At 42.0% G+C, this 17,305-nt stretch overlaps 1 protein-coding gene across 1 annotated transcript in view; it reads right to left on the minus strand.

Moving 5' to 3' along the window:
* The window catches only part of SAXO1 (stabilizer of axonemal microtubules 1), an 80,022-nt gene that overhangs the window by 18,708 nt on the left and 44,009 nt on the right, over positions 1–17,305 (minus strand). The window contains exon 2 of the mRNA XM_008530059.2: positions 1,987–2,166. Within this exon, the coding sequence (XP_008528281.1) occupies positions 1,987–2,166 (180 nt within the window). The remainder of the gene's footprint in view (positions 1–1,986; positions 2,167–17,305) is intronic.

Genomic DNA, 17,305 nt, shown 5'->3' on the forward strand with positions numbered 1-17,305 from the left:
CAAAAACTATACTGGATTAAACTTTAGATAGGGAAGTGAGTGGGACATTCTGATAATAAAGGTTCCAAGGGCAGAAGGTGACAATCCATGCAGATACAGGTGAGTGAAAACACAGGGCTGACTCATCCCTTCCCCCAGAAGTCTCCTGTGGAGCACCCAGATGATGCTTCTCTACCTTTCCTGATAGGAAATAGTTGATTGTATGTATACGTATATGGACCAGAGTCTCTGCTGAGTTTACAACGTTTAGAAAAAATGGTTGGTCAAATCTTGATTTTTGCTAATTTATCTCAATAAAAGCTCACCTGAACTCCAAAAAAAAAAAAAAAGGAGCCTGATAGGGACATAGTTTTGTTCTTGGTCTCTGAAAAGTAGTGCCTAGCATGGCAGGCACAGGGCTGAGAAATGATGAAACCGAGGAGCAGAGGAAGAGAAGAGATGCCCTCTGCTCATTTCCCCCTTAGTTTTCTCTCCAGGGAAGGAAAGAAAGGAGAGGAGAGAAGTATTTCTGTTTTTTTCCCTTCATGGGTAACCTTGATGCTGCCACTTTTTCTTTTTAAGGCCCTTAGGATCATTAACAACTTGTTTTGGAAATTCTTTCAGTGTCTGCATTCCTCCACTTTGGCCACATCTTGACATGAATAATATTGTTGCTCTGGCAGGACAGAGGGAACTTCTGGGTGATATGTTTATTGTAAGTGACACAAGGCAAGGATAATTTAGGACAGGTCAGAGGGGAAGTTTTTGTTTTGCAAAGCACTATCAGGAAGGGGGAGGGTGTGTGGGGTTCCATCTGGGGGTCTCAGATCTGGGTGACAGGACAGGGCTCCTGCCCCAGAGAGAGGGTTTGCCCTCATTCTCTTAAGTTTGTGGGCAACAAATAAGGGCATCCCTCAACATCCACCCCTCACAGCATCCTTTTCTCTATTTCTAGGACAGGAAAGATATCCCTTATATAACAACGTCTGAAGCTGCCCTGTAGTTTACATCTCACAAGGCGCTCTTGATTTCCTGGAAACTGTGTGTAAGGAGATGAGGAGACCATTTTGCAGACTATTCTTCAACACTACTCTTATCCTTCTTACCAATTACGTATCTCCTATGTATACGTAATAAGCTGAGACTTTTCAATAGCATTGACCATGGTTTCTTAAAAGGAAAAGCAATGCTCAGGAATGGTCCACATCTCTTTTTGTGGTCTTTAGACTCTCAGAAATTAACAGTCTGGTTTTCTTGGTAAAATGAAGCTGAAACTTTAAAGTGCCTATTGTTTAATAAGTCATAGGCTGAAAAACAGGTTGCATAAAATACAATTTTTTTAATGAATCAGGACCCAGAAACATTGTGCTTAAACCAAATCATTTAAGATGATGACTTAGCATAAAATGACCCCTCAGTCCAGATACCTCTGCAGCCCTAATCCATTGAGCCCTGTGGTTCGGTCTCTGCACAGACCTGGATCTAAAGAATCAGTACTTAGAAGTCAAGAGCAATCTTGAAAGAAATACATTCTTTGTTCATATTCTTCATGGACATTCAAGGGGACTCCAATTCAAAATCTATAGCATAATTTCAAAAAAGCTCACTCTTTCTCTCCACTACCACCATCACTACCACCACCCAAGCTGACCTGGAGCTGATGTGCCAAAGCCCAAAACTTCTTTTTCAGCAGCAGCTCCTCTCTTTCTATCCTTGCATTACTTTACTTAACCTCCAACCCTTTGTTATGTAGATCAATTTAGTCTTCCCACTCCCACCCCCAGCAAGCAAGAATCCTTTAAGAGGAGGTTGGAAAAAACTGAACAGGCTAATAAATGCAGAATTTTCTTTCAGAGATATAGTAAATTAACATTAAGGCATTAATAACATATGTTGATAGTGCATGATAATGCAATACTGTGCATTATTTGACTAATACTCTACGTTAGTACTGTACATTACTCCATTACTGCTGTACGTTCCTATATTTATACTACTTGCCCTCACCTTGATGTGGTCAGGCCTTCCATTGGAATGGACCCTTTCTGGTACTCCAACCTGGGCTTGAAGGACTCTCTGGGCAGGTAAGAGTGGTAGAGAGGGTAGTTCTCGGTGTATTCGGAGAGAAGACATGGTTTCTCTGTTTTATCGTAAATCTTGGTAGGGAGATGTGGACAGTGATGCCGCCTATAAAAGACACATGAAGTTAGGTCGCTTACCTTCTTAGGAAGAGTACATCCGGTTTGATAACGCTACCTCCTCAAAATGTGACCCAGACATAAAATCATATGAGTGCTGGCATTGAAAGTGGAAATTTAACCCTTCCTTTTCTCTACTAACCTATGTGAAATAGCCAGAATTTTTTAAAAGGTCTATAACTGCAATTGGTTAGTCATCAAAATTCCTCGTTCATAAAATTACACACAAGTGTGGCTGATGTTCAGCCACTACACATATCATACTGCTTCTTTAAATACCGAAATACTTCCACTCCATAGGAGGTAAATGGTTGTGGCCCTGAGCCCTGTGAGTGCCAACCCAGCTGCCCCTATAACCTCCCGAGACCTCCCTGTGCCGCCCAATCACTCAGCAATTAAGGGCTTGATACCTGACCTACCAGGGTGCTCCAAGGCTGTGCGCAAGTATCTCTCTTCACTGGTTCCTGGTCAATTTGGAACCTCAGTGCACACAGAGTAGCACACACATAGCAGAACCACCTCAGTTCTGAGTGTACTAAACTCCACCAACTTCATGAAACCACTTTCATATTGAAAATCTGGCTCATTTATTCTTTCAGGTCTCACCTCAACTGTCGCCTCCTTAGAAAGACCTCCGCTGATTATCTTATACCTAAACTACACCCCACGACCCGCTTCCCTCCCACACAGTTTCTCTCACCATTGGGCATGCCTTCCTCATCACTCATTGTGATCTGTAATTGGCATGTTTGTTGATCGTCTGTCTCATCTATCAAGCTCAGGACCTTTTCTGTCTTGCTCAGTGCTTCAGCCCTGGCACCTCACAGCCTCCCTGATGCACAGTAGCTTTTAATAAACATTTATTGAATAAATGACTGAATATATAAATGAATGGATAAACTTTATGCCTCAATATGCAGGTATAGGATAGATAATAATTTGACATTATGATTTATAGTGAACTTTTCCATTTTACACGCACGATAACAAATGAACCTTATTATTCTACTTACAGCTGGACAAAGGGCAGCTGCTTGAGCTCTCAAAAACTAGGCAGTGTATCAACTATTTGTGTGTCCACCTACAATCCTTACCAACCAGTTAGGGCATCACTAGTCTTCAGACACCAGTTCATCAACAAAACTCCTTGTTAGTGATTTCCAGTTTAGTTGTACCGAGGATTGGCAAAGTGATAACATAATTTTTTTTTTTTTTTTTTGAGGAAGATTAGCCCTGAGCTAACACCTGCTGCCAATCCTCCTCTTTTTGCTCAGGAAGACTGGCCCTGAGCTAACATCCGTGCCTATCTTCCTCTACTTTATATGTGGGATGCCTACACAGCATAGCTTGTCAAGCGGTGCCGTGTCCACACCCGGGATCCGAACCAGCAAACCCCAGGCCTCCAAGAAGCGGAACGTGTGCACTTAACTGCTGCGCCACTGGGCTAGCCCCGATAACAGAATTATTTTTAAATTTTTTATGCTGAATTGATTTTAATTACAGAAATTAAAATATACAGTTCTCTGGGGCAGCACGTGGGGGAGGGAGAGAGAAACAGAGAGAGAGAGAGAAACAGAGAATTTATCCCTGCTCCAATCTAAAGCTATTTTCCAGGCAACAACTAGCAGGCTACTCCTGTTGTTAATAAGTTCAACCCTCTATGCAAACGTGGCTGCCAACATTTACTGTTACTGTGTACGTCTCCGCTAACCCCAACCCCTGGAGAAGATGATCAACCTCGCACTGTTCATATGGGTAGAATTGCATATAAAGTTGCTTTAGAAACATCTCTATTTTCTTCTTTGTAGATTTGTGCATTGGACAAACCTTATGATGATATAAACTTGTCACATTTACTTTTTATTCTTGTTATTATAAAAGTACTCTTGGTTCATGGGGAACACTTTAGATCTAATTAGTTACAAGGAAATCTCCCATGAATATACTGCTATAGCATGAATATCTGAATTTCATGGTGTTAAATACACTCAATAAAAGTTTAGTGTTCCTTTTTCAAAATGTACGTTGTTGGCACTTAATATACAAAGATGTTTATATTTTATACAAAGTATCTCCTAATCATAGGTACATAAATTGATGAGTGCTTTCATCTTCTGCTCCCTCGAGATAAATTGTTGTGTTTCATAGTAAACAAAATAACCATTTCCCACAGTATAGGAATTATCATTTCTGTGCTCACCATCAGTCCAATTCTGAGATTTCAATCTGAGCCGATCAGTACCGTATCATGTTAAGATTCCAACAAATCTCAAATCAAAAGCAACGAAGTACCAGAAATACCTCAGCAAATATTTATTCACTCACACTCTCTGAGAGAAAAGTCAAGACTTTTTTTAAGAATAACTCAGATTCAGGCGCTTGCAATAAAACAGACTCCACAGATCTAGCAATATTTCCCTTCTCTAGAGCCCCTGTTTTTTAACCAGTAAAATATTGCTTTTATATAACTCCCTGTCCATATTGTTACTTTTTAAAAATGTAACACACTGGAAAGACTTATTCCAAAAGAAAAATAAATATAAAGGAAAATACTACACTGTGATTGGTATCACAAGAGGGGATTTCAGTACAGCAACGAGCTTCCATCCAGACACCGACATTCCATTAAATGAAATTATATTGACAAATATACTTAGAGGGTAGATTTGATTTGACTTGTTGCTCGTTAACTAAACCCTTGTCTCACTTTGAAATTTCAAAAACTCTTATTTGAAAGCAAATGTTTCATTGCCTGACTGCTCATGGGGTCGCCTCTCCTTACCTGTGCTCAAATGCCCCGAACATTCCTCTCAAGACGCCAAGCACCATGCCTTCTTGTTGGTCTGCCCATCCCCTCCTTAAAGAGGATAAAGACCAAGACTGACAGCTCTGTGTCCCGGAAGCTGGCCCAATACTGATATGCTTATTTAATAGATGGATGGGCAGTCCGCAGTTTATAGGAGAATGAACTGCTAAAAGAAAGACATTGACAAGTCCTCAGGAAAAGGAAAATGACTGATTTGTTCAAACATCAGTAGATCCAAAAAGGAGGAGAGAGATTCTGTTTGTATGGGCCTAATTAGTGCCTAAAGAAAGTGTGTGGAATCACCACGCTTGGGGTATTTAAATGTAGGCTTGACAGTCATGAACCAAAGAAATGAGACCTCTTCAAGTTCTCTGATACTCATATCAGTTTAGGAGCTGCCTTGGCCACCTCACTCAGGAGCACAAACAAGCTGAGATGGGGCCAATAGGAAGAGAAGGCAAAGGGGAGGGAGGAGGTTTCTTCAGTCCATCAGAACCCTCTAAAATCTGTCCACGCAGGATTCGCTAAAGGACCAGAGGAAGAAAGAAAATAATGCTAACTTTTTATAATGTTTGGTAAATCGAGTAACATAGACCTTCCAATGGAACCCAGAAAAATTCAACAGTTGACTCCAAACTAAAATCATAGAATTTTAAAATTGAAAGGGGCCATGGAGAATACACGACCCAATGTCCTCACCATGTTGATGAAAAATCTGAAGCTCAGGGAATGATGTACATGACCTAACCATAGACAGAACCTGGGTCTCTATCACACCAGCATGACCATGTACATTTCCTGACACACACCTCACTCAGAGCCATCTGTGACTCAAGGAACCCTAGAACAGATGACAGAACTTTAATTAAGTACTCTGGAGTTAAGTACCTCTAAAAGAGCACCACCCGATAAAAATAGAATGCAAGCCGTGAATGAGAGCCACATATGTCATTTTAAATTTTCTAGCAGCCATGTTAAAACGGTAAAAAGAAACAGGTACAATTTTAATATTTTACTTAACCCAATATGTTCAAAACATTATAATTTCACCATGTAATCAATATTAAAAATTAGAGATATTTTACTTTCCTACTACATCTTTAAAATCCAGGATGCGTTTTACATTGACAGCCCATCTCAATTAGGACTACCACATTTCAAGGGCTCAAAAGCCACATGTGACAGTGGCTTCCCTGTTGGAAAGTGCCGGTCTAGAATCTGAAAGTACAGACAAAAGAACTGCAAGCACTCGAGTGCTAGAAGTTTTCTCTACAAGTGGAGGAAAGACAAAGATGCCTAGAAAAATCTTTGTTGGCTAATATGGAATTTGTCTCTTTCTTGGACTCTCTGACTTGCTTTCATGTGACACAATCAGCGACATTTAAAAGACATGAACAATCAATTGAAGGAGGTTTTCATCATTCTCCTCTCTACACAGAGCCGGGTTTCAGTTTTATGCATCTTGGAGTTGCTCTCTTTCCTGCCACTTCCACTTTTCCAAAATGCTTCCCTTTCTTCAAGGCTCATGTTGAATCCACCACTACCACCACCACCACTCCAGGAAGCTACTGGTGGTCCCACTGCATCCTGTTATGGCTGTGACTCTCCTGATTGCCCATGGTGTCATGTCCCTACCTCTCTGAGGATGCTTTCTCTTCTGTGCATGCCTTGCACAGTCCTCTAACTTATAAACTTTCAGGTTAAGAATGTCCACAGTGGCAAACAAAGCTATTCATCAGAACAAAAAAGTTGTAACTCTTCCTGCCACCAAAAGGCAGCATGAAAGTAGCTAGTACAGCATAACTTTGGGCTTTTCAAACAAATGAACTTCCAGTAGTCTTTTAGAACCTCACCTGTTTGTAAGGAGAACAGCATCTGTGGATTTCAGCAGCTTGTCCTGCCTCTCCTGTGGTCTTTCGGAATCCCCTGCTGAGCCTCGCCTGGCATGGGCCGGGTGTGAGGGGGCTCTCCTTCACTCCAGGAGGCAGAGCGCGTGGCAGAAAGGGACTTTGGAGGTAGGAAGATCTGGTTTCAAACCCTCACTCTGCCACTGACTGCTTGTGTAATGTTGAGAAAATGAGTTCCTTAATTTTCTGAGCCTCGATTTCCTCCTCTGTGATATGCAGATAACAACTTCTACTGCTTAGTATGATTATATGGATTAAATCAGATACTGGAGGTAAAATGCTTAGCCCAGTCCAAGGCAAGCACTCTGTAATTAATAGGCTATGTTTACTGAGCAATTACTATACACCATATGAGCTAAGCGTTTTTTGGGGGTTTTTTTTCTTCTTTATCTCCCCAAACCGCCCCCGTACACAGTTGTATATTTTAGTTGCACGTCCTTCTAGTTGTGGGATGTGGGACGCCGCCTCAACGTGGCCCAACGAGCGGTGCCATGTCCGTGCCCAGGATCCAAACCCTGGGCCGCCTCAGCAGAGCGCGCGAACTTAACCACTCGGCCACGGAGCCGGCCCCTAAGCGTTTTAAATATTATCCCATTCAATCCTCACAGCAGTGGTATGAGGAAAGCACATTTATCATCTCATTTATAAACATGGAATGTGAGGCTTAGGAGAGGTTCTCTCGCTCAAGTTCACATAGCCAGAGGGTGAGGAAGCCAGGACTCAAACCCCAGGTCATCTGCCTGACTCTAAAGCCTGTGCTCCTGATCATGGCCATATGTGGCCTGAAGGGATGTCAGCCTGTCCCAATCATTTCTGTTTCCTGGCTGGTCTGACAAACCTGAGCACAGCCAATTAACAGGCACTTCTTCAACGTGTCCCTTCCTAGTCCCCTTAGCCACACTGAGTCTTCCAAGGCAAGACACTCTCTCTTTTCCCATGGACCCTGAAACTATTCTAATATAGAGCAACAAACAGATAGACTTCCAAATGCTTTAAAACTCTGATCTTTCCACAGAACTTTCTTTACCGTCTAAACAAGAGAGTATCGTTAGATAAAATCCTAAGAGTAACAACCAGGAAAAAGAATACGGAACATGGATCTAGAAAGACCCTAGAGAGCAGCCAGCCCTACTGTTTCATCATACAGATGTGGACACTGAGGCCAAGAGGCGCTGAGTCACTGCCCAAGGTCACACAGCTGGTCAGCAGCAGCGTCCACCCCAGGCCCCATATCACCTCCCACGTAACTGACTTCCATTTACAATCCAATTTAAAACTCAAAGTTCAGACTGTTAAAGGATTTGCAGCCTGTTTTTCCTTTTTCCCCATAGTTGGGAGTCTGTGACCTGTCACAGCTGCTATGCAAGGGAGGAATACATTTAGAGCAGAAAATGCACTCTTAGCGTCGAAGAGGGGAAGATGCCAAGGATCACCAAACCTCAACTCATGAAAGTCGTCATTTCATGCCGATGGTTTAGAAAGAGTCCAGGGTGTCTGGAATAACAAAAACTCTGAGATCGTAGAGGCTGGATCTTCTCAGAGGAGGACCATGTCTCCGGAACGGTCTCCTCCCTGAACAGCCCACAAGGCCAACCCGACCAGCCTCTGCGGGTGGGTAAGCCAGTGCTTTTCCTAAAGCACATGTGCATCTACCTGCAGTGGTTTATACACTTTTTAAATATTTACTAAATTTGTTCCCTCGTATTTGTAATATGCCCAGAGGCAAAGGGACACGTGGGAATACTTTTATGAACTGCAAAATAAGAATTTTTGAACATTCATAGATATATGTCATGCCATTCTTGAGACAAGATGACTCATACTCGCTACCTACCTCTTCTATACAGACCTTTAAAGAATCAGAATAGCGTGAGAAATCTGAACAATTCCAGCTTATATGGTGCCCATGGTGCTAGTGAAATGAGCAGGGATTATAAACTAGAACCTTTGGTGGCGACTAATCCTTCAGGGGACCAGATCCTGGGTAACAGAAAGCAAAGCCAAACCCTTAAATATGCGATGAACAACAAGCGACCTTAAAGACCACCCAGTACAAAGATGGCGAATAGATGCAACCGATGTATCAATCAGCACTGGCTCTCTAGGGGCGCCACATTGAAAAGATTCTGAGGTCACAGCCAAATTTAGTGAGAGAGATCATCTTGATTGATTAGCTATGTCTGTCAAGGGTGCTGGGTTAGGGAGGTGGGGATGGGTGATAAATACATGAATGAATGAATCAACAAAAGGGAAGGAAAGAGAGAGGAAGGGAATTCCGGTGGAAATTGACTATTGAAAATGATTGTGGGATTCATATGTTTGGAAGACATCTGGAAGAACAGCAAAGCCATAAAAATATAAATGAAATTGCCAAGAAGAGAAGAGAAAGGAATAAAAACAAAGCCAAAACCTTGAAGAACACCATATTTAGGAAGCAGGAGAAAGAAGTTTTGGGGAGGAAGGGTGGTGACTGACAAAAGGAAGAAAATTTAGCGTCACAGAGGTCAAATAAAGAAAACACTTTAAGTTAAATGCCACAGAAAAATCAAAGGCATGAGGGCCAAGAAAAGATATCTCATTTGGCGGCTAGAAAGCAGCTTTAGTAGGGTGGCTGGGCTGGAACCAAGGAATTAATGTTGCTAAAGGGGTGGGTGAAGAGAGATCACCATGCTGAAAAATCTGTTGGCAAAAGCAGCAAGAAAAGTTGAACAAGAGCTCAAAAAATTACCTAGGGAGTACACAAGAATTGTAAACTATGTGTTCACCATCCTGGGGTAGTGGGTAAAACAAGTGACCTCAGATCATCTTTGTAAGTAAAAGAGACTAGCAGATACGGATTTCTCAATGAGCAAAGACGATTAATGGAGCCAGAGCCTGGACTGCAAAGGAGATATGACTAAGGAGGGAAGGCGGATAGGGTTAAAGAGACAATTTGAGAAGAGTGATGGGAATCTGAGCAACATCAGTCTGATGGCCTTGACCCAGGGCATAAGAGCATCTACAGAGAGAAAGCAGATGAGGTGGGAATGGCAGCTGGAAGAGAGGTTCAAGGTATGCACAGGGCACTCTGGGGAGTGTGTTGAAGGGGCAACTAGAAAAGAGTGCAGACTTGCTTCCAGGAATGGTGATGCTGAAAAGAGGGCCCAAACAGGCCCAGCTGGCCCAACATTGGGACTTCCTGCGGCAAGGCTCAGCAGCTCTGGGGACAGATACTCTGGTGCAGCAGAATGAGAGGCTGAGGAACTTGTGGATGGCAGGTGCTAATGAGAGGATCTCTACTAGGACATGCAGCTATTGGGCTGACCAGACAGGAGAGAAGTCAGCAAGAACCAGTAGCCCTTGGAAGCTGATGGCCTGGAGAGAGCAGCAAAGAAGGTGTTCGGGGCTACCAGAAAGCAGCTCATGGGTTCCGCCAGTCTCTTCCTTCTTGGCAGTCAAAAGAAAGAAGAGTTCCTACTGTGAAAAAAATATTTATATTAATTAGAGAAGACGCATTTATATTAATTAGAGAAGATGAAGATTAATTAGATCTTCAAGAAGGTGCAGTTGTTCGGAGCATCCCTAGGAGATACAGAGCAAGGATTTTGGTGATGGCCCCACTGAATCTCGGAGAGAGACACAGAAATGAACATGCTAATCATCAAGGCACCTTCTCTTTCCAGCTCTTAGAGTCAATCCTGTGGGGGAAGGCAGGTGCCACCCTGGGCTGTTCTGACTTTGCTTGTCTTCTTCCCTCCACCCCCAGACTCTGGCAACACTCTGCTTGGAATCCTACTCCTACCCATCCCCCTTCTTTCAGGTTTCAACTCAAAAATCCCTCCTGCAAGGAGGCCTTCTCGGACCCCTAGATCAGGTCATGTTCACTCTGCTCTTCCTCCCATTCACATACCACACACTTGTAGCCCCCTGCTCAGTTTGACTTCCTGGCTGGCACGTACGTCTTGGGTACCATTGCCTCGGTCCATGGCACATGATGAGCACTCAAGACATGATTGCTGAAAGCATGCAAGAAGAACTGGGGCAAGTATCATCCATGGGTAAGTTCTGTTTACTGTGGTCTGACCCAGCAGCACACTTGTAAATTGTTTAAAAAGAAAATCCAACAGCTAGACTCATATTTGTTTACCCTTGTTGTGTGGCACTTCCTATGTAAACAAAGCCTAGAAACTACTTTTAAAAAACAAACCCTTGAACTTCATCAATTCTCAAATCATACATATACATAATTTCAGCTTGATCACAAATCTAAATGTAAAAGCTAGAATTGTAAAGTTTTTAGAGGAAAACACAGGAGAATATCTTTATAACTTAGAGAAAGGCAAAGATTTCTTATACAGGTCACAGAAAGTAATAACCATAAAAGAAGTAATTAGTAAGCCAGACATCATCAAAGTCAAGAGGTTCTGCTCAAAGATATTATTAAAAAAATAAATAAGCAAGCTTCACATGTAGAGACAATATTTGTAAAACAGACATCTAGCAAGGGACTGGTATCCAGGATATATAAAGATCATCTATAACTCAATAATAAAAAGACCCAAAAAACCAGGCAAAAGATTTGAACAGACACATCACAAAAAGATATACAAGTAAACAATAAACATACACAAAAGTGCTTAACATCATGAATCATCAGCAAAATACAAGTTTAAAACACCATGAGATACCACTACACACACACCAGAATAGCTAAAATTAAAATGCCTGACAAAACCCACTATTGGAAAAGTGGCAGCAATGGCATCATCATACATTGTTGGTAGGAATGTAAAATGGTCCAAACCAATTTGGCAAGAGGTATGGCAGATTCTACATGCTGACCTACCTTCTAGCCCAGCAGTTCTGTTCCTAGCTTATTCATATGACCAAAAACTAGACACAGCCCAGGCATCCATCAATGTGAGACCAGACAAACTGTGGCATAATTGCTCAATGGAATCCTACTCCTCAATAAAAAGAAACAAACTACTTGCAACCACACAACGGCATGGATGAGTCTCAAGAATGTTTTACTGAGTTAAAAAAAAAATCAATCAAAAGAGTACATACTTTATGGTTCCATTTATGTGGAATTCTAGATGAGGAGAAACTAATCTTTAGTGGGGAAAAAAAAATCAGATCAGTGGTTACCCCTGGGAGCTAGAGAAGGGACAGATCTGGAAGGGCTGTGCAGGAACTTTCTGGGGCACCGGGATGACTCTGGATCTTATAGGGATGTGGGTTACGCAGGCACATGAATTTGTCAAAACTCAGCATACCCACCTCAAGATTTGTGCATTTTATTGCAAATTTACCTCAAAAGAAGAAAAAGGAAACCAATATTAAACTGTCCTTCACAATATGAATGCTAAACTATTTAGGGGAGAATTTTACTCATCTCTGATTTACTTTGAAATACATAAAAAAGATGGATAGATGGATGGATAATGGGGTGAATAGATGGAGAGACCTGTCGATCTTAATGATAGAATCTAGGCGGCAGATATACAGTCATTCACTTTAAAATTCTTCCAACTTTGTTGTATGCTTGAAATTTTTCATAATAAAATGTTGAGGAGGAAAAAGAACCCCAAAAATGTCTCTAAAAATCCCCGGATTTTAGATATGGCCATGGCATTGTGGTTATGTAAGAAAATGTCCATACTTTCAGAGAAGCATAATGAAGTATGACAAGACGTCTGGAATTGACGGATGAACCAAATGTGGCAAAACTCAGTAATTACTGATGCTGGGAGATGTGGACAGCGGGGTTTCATCACTCTATTTTCTCCTTTTTGCAGATTTAAAATTTTTTAATTAAAGAAATATTAAAACAAATCCCCAAGAGGTAGGGCCTACATGAATCAAGCGTGTATCTGCTTAAGCAAGAGTTCCCTCCAGGCTAATACGGCTCTAGTCCAACCACCTGGGACAAAACAGGATCTTGATTTAAGCTGATGATAAGTGCAGAGCCAACAACCAAAGGAAGCTTCCCTTCTCACACTCTGAAGTTGGTGTCAGCTGCGCTGGGCTTGTTCCCACATGGCCTTTCAGGGTCCTCCAGCCAAAAAGCAGCAAGCTCGCATACTTAACCAGAGTTTCACTCTCTTCTCAAGAAATCTAGTAAGTACCCGGTGAATTTCAGATGAAACCCGACAGCTGTGCTAAACAAATCTTCCCAAGGCTCTCTTCCAGGCTGTTGCAAAAAAACAATGAAAGCCTCTTTAATCCTATCTTAAAACAATAACCGTCCTTGACCCACCACCTCACCCCTACCCAAGATTGTGCTGCTTACGTAACACTGATTATCTTATCACAGCATTTATCCTACAATATAAAAAAAAATGCTTGCTTATTTGTTGCCCAGACTAGGATCCTGGTGGGGGAGGGGGGGGGACAGGAATCTTTTCACTATTATATAACCAGCTAAGCATAATGCCTGAACACCTACTCACTTCCGAAAATATTTTTGGATAGTTTAATGAACAATTTGTAAAGCACATACAATTTACAGAGCTTCCCCATATGGTCTTATTCTTCCTGCAACCATAAGAGCTATACAGGGCAGAAATCATCAGCCCCCACCATATCCCAGATGAGGAAGCAAGGCCAGGGCTTCCAGACTTGCCCAATCTCACAGAACAATTAGTAGGAAAACCAGGATAAGTGCCCGTTTTGCTGCCTCCTCAAGAGATGCTCTTTTCATTCTGTCAAATTCCTTTCTGAGGCAAATTCAAGCTGATCACTCAGAATGTAAGACACTTCTCTTCCCACAATCACAGAGCTTGGAGTTGAGGGTTGCGTGGCCTCTGACTTACTACATTTAAGAGTGAATGGGACCCAGTGAGCGTGGATCCTACTTGGAAAGCAGGGAGAGTAAACAGTTGGATTAACGCCACCACCCATAAAACCCCAGATGTTCGGCTTGATGTTTCAACATGTTTAAATGTCTCATATAATTAATTAAGGTAGAAAGACAACAGTTATGCTGTTAATTTCCACCAGCCAGCTGACATCAACCACTCAACACTGTCAAACTTAAAAAAAACAGCATTATTTTACCAGCAAAACGAGCTTATTCAGGGATAGCAGAGAACTGCAATTCAGGACAAGCAAGCTATGGCAAAACCACAGGCTAGTCCAGTAAACAAAGGAGAAGATTACTTTATAGAGAAAAAAGAGGAAGTTGGGAGGGATTGTTGTGAGCAAAAGTCCACTGGATGAAAACGAGAGTTCCAGGTGGTGAAGGTAACTCATTGGCCGAGGTGTCATTCTTCATTGGGTGGGCGAGAGAAAATCTTCTTTCCTCTGCTAGGGTAGTAAAGTTGTAGGCAACTACCAGCCCAGAATTGTCAAGTAAGCCGCCACGGATGTTTGTGAGCTCTCCCCACTTCAGGGCTTCTGACTCCATTTTAAATGAGATTTCCCTTTATTAATTTTCACAACATGTATTCGTTTCATAATTTCTCCCCTCACACATGCCCCTTTCCTCATTTTGCATCAATAACAATGAAGGGCCATGTTTTTGCCACCCCTTTCTTGGGGATGATTAGGGACTGGCTAGGATGACTCTGAGCTGTCATCTTTGAGATCAGATTACCCCAAGCAGTAGTTCATAAAAGGTCCTCCTCCTCTCTCAGCTTCAAGTTTCAGGGAAGAGCTAGAAGTTCAGGATGAGTCTGTAAATAAAATACTGGTCATCAGCTGCCACTCCCCACCCAAACCTATCTACGTGCACATCCGCCACAGCCCTAAATTTCTGCTTTGAGTTTTGGCAGGTGAACTGGCGACAACTTAGAAGCAGCACTTCAGTCACAGCTGCACTCCATCTCTTTCAGAAAACCATCCCAACATCCTGACATCCCATCGCTGGGGTACAATCATGCTTCTTGTATCCTTTGCAGAGTTACTGAAAGGCTGGGAAGCCAGCAAGTGCCTTGTGAATTATCAGGCATTTCACAGTGTTTCTACATGTTCCATTGCCTTGAGCCCCAAAACTTGGTGCTGAAGTATCTTAGCCTCCATAGCGGATTTTCAATGCCTAGGTCTCTCTTGGCCAAAATTTCTGGGGGCTCTTCCTTCTCTGCACAGACACCTGTCTCATGCTGTGGGTAATGGAGAAGACCTGGCTCCCAGCAGCTCTCCCCTGGCCCAGTCTGATCTGCCCCAGCCCTCGTACCCAATACCATCTCCCAGCAGACTAGCCACAGAAAGGGGCACTTGAGTCCCTCATAGCCCCAAGGGATGGAGCAAGACATACAGACAGAAAGCTCTGAATCTAGTAGCCAATGCCTAATTCAAACAGTAAGGATTTTCTCCACCGTTCATTGGTAAGCCACCAGCTTTACCATCAAAAACTGAATACTCCCCACGCCCCACTGCTTCTTGCTTCAATTCTTGAAACCTTCGGAATTTTAACTGATAGCAGAATTTCAACAACTGTTATATCGTCCAGCAAAACAGATTTACCAATGCTAATCTACACTTTTTTTTCCTCTGCCTCTAAAGAGCTTTACTAAATTTGAGCCAAATCTCCTATAATGTCATTAAAGTGAAAGAAAATAATTTAAACAATGAGTGGAATGATTTTAGAAAAATAGCCTTATTGCACTAAATTTATTCCTTCGAGTACCATAAATATTTTTAAACAAGCATTTGATTCCTAGGGACTGAAGTCACCGTTACAAGACACCCTCTCTCCTCCTCCCCCCAAAAAGCAAGAGGCTGAATTTCGAGTTTAATTATTACCACAGCTGAGCAGCTGGAACGAAATTACTTCACTCTGCTGTGTGTTCATAATTCAATATGTCAAAGTGGTCTCTGATTTCATTAATGATTTTTCTCTATTTCTCCTCTGATATTTAGTTGAAAGGGAAATTTTTTACCTCACCTCTTTCCAACTGTACTGTTTCAATATATTCTTCTCTCTGGAAATTAAAGCTTACTGATAGTAACTTTATACTGATAGTGTAAAAACCCACTCATTCAACAAAATATGTTGTTACAAAATGTGAAAGGCAATTCACTCTCTTATGTCTGAACAAATATCCTGCTTTATATTGACTGCCCAATAACCAATAACAAAAGGTCCAGGTTTTGCTTTGTTACTTGACAAACACACAAAAATTTCTGGCAAAAAGAACCAAGTTACAAAAATTGTACTTTTTTCTTTTCTTTGGTTTATATGCTTTAGCTAAAATCAGAACTTGTTAAACCCCTTGGGCTTCTGGAAGAATGCAGAGGATTTAAAGAGCATTTCTTACTGGACCTCCCAGATGCTGGCAAATTTCTAGGGAATCAAGAGGTGTTAAGAGAGAACAGGCAGATACACACACACGATGGGTGTTAATTCCGCTCTTGATTTCTGGTAGAAGATAGGCCTTCTTGACAAAAAAAGTGAGATTCATAAAAATAAAATTCTTGGCTCCCTATAATCTTTACAAAATAACCCTCTTCTGTTTCTCATCTCAAATCACCGAACAAACACCATACGTTTCCATTAACCCTGCTAAAAAGTGTTCTCCGTGGGGCTTTCGCTTTTTGTTCATAAAGGTATAAAATTTGTATCCCCATAGATCTGTACACTTTCAAAGATAACAATATGAATAGTCAATATTTATTGAGCACTGACTATGTACAGGCACAGTTAACGCTTTATCTGTATTCTCTCACTTAATCTTCACAATTACTGGTTCTTGGACCAGAAGGCATACAAAAGACACAAAACTCAAGGTTGCGGGTCATACTGCACAAAGCTGGGGTTGAAAAGGATGATCAGAGAACGAGCTCAGCCACATAAGCACACAAGGGTGTTCTTGAGGGAATGGACCTGGGGTCTCAATCTCTGAACCTCTAAGGAGCCTGAGGTACCAAGGGTAAGCCTTCCCCAGCTTGTACCAAATTCCATCCTTTCCTCACCTACCTCTCTTTCTCCTCTTGGTGCCCACACTACCTTAAGCCTCGAGTCCTTCAGGATCTAAGGTAGAGACCATTTCCAGCTTAGAGGATGCTCAGAGAGGCAAAGTTCATTGACAGAACACAGTGTCAGCAGCCCCTCATACTAGGAATTCCAACCCTCTGCCACCAGACAAAGGAAAAGAGAAAACCACTTCCCACAAGCCCTCTCACTGACTAGAATCAGATCATAAAGCCACCTGCAGCTGCAGGGGGAGCTGCAAAGTCAAGGGTCTGCCTTCTTTGGTCACCACAATGGGAAACAGGAAAGAGAGATGGGGTTTGGGGAGTAGCTTGAGTCGCCACCCAACAGAATCTGTTCTCAAAATGATTCTAACAAAGTAAGACATTTTTATGTTTTGTCACTGTAGTACAAGTAATTACCATGGTTAGTGAAAACTCTAATGGGATGACAACAGGTTTTAAGTATCCACAAAACTAATATTGTGCATGTTCATTTACAACTGCACACTATTAGAGAG

The sequence above is a fragment of the Equus przewalskii genome, chromosome 22 (assembly GCF_037783145.1).
Source record: "Equus przewalskii isolate Varuska chromosome 22, EquPr2, whole genome shotgun sequence".
NCBI lineage: Eukaryota > Metazoa > Chordata > Mammalia > Perissodactyla > Equidae > Equus > Equus przewalskii.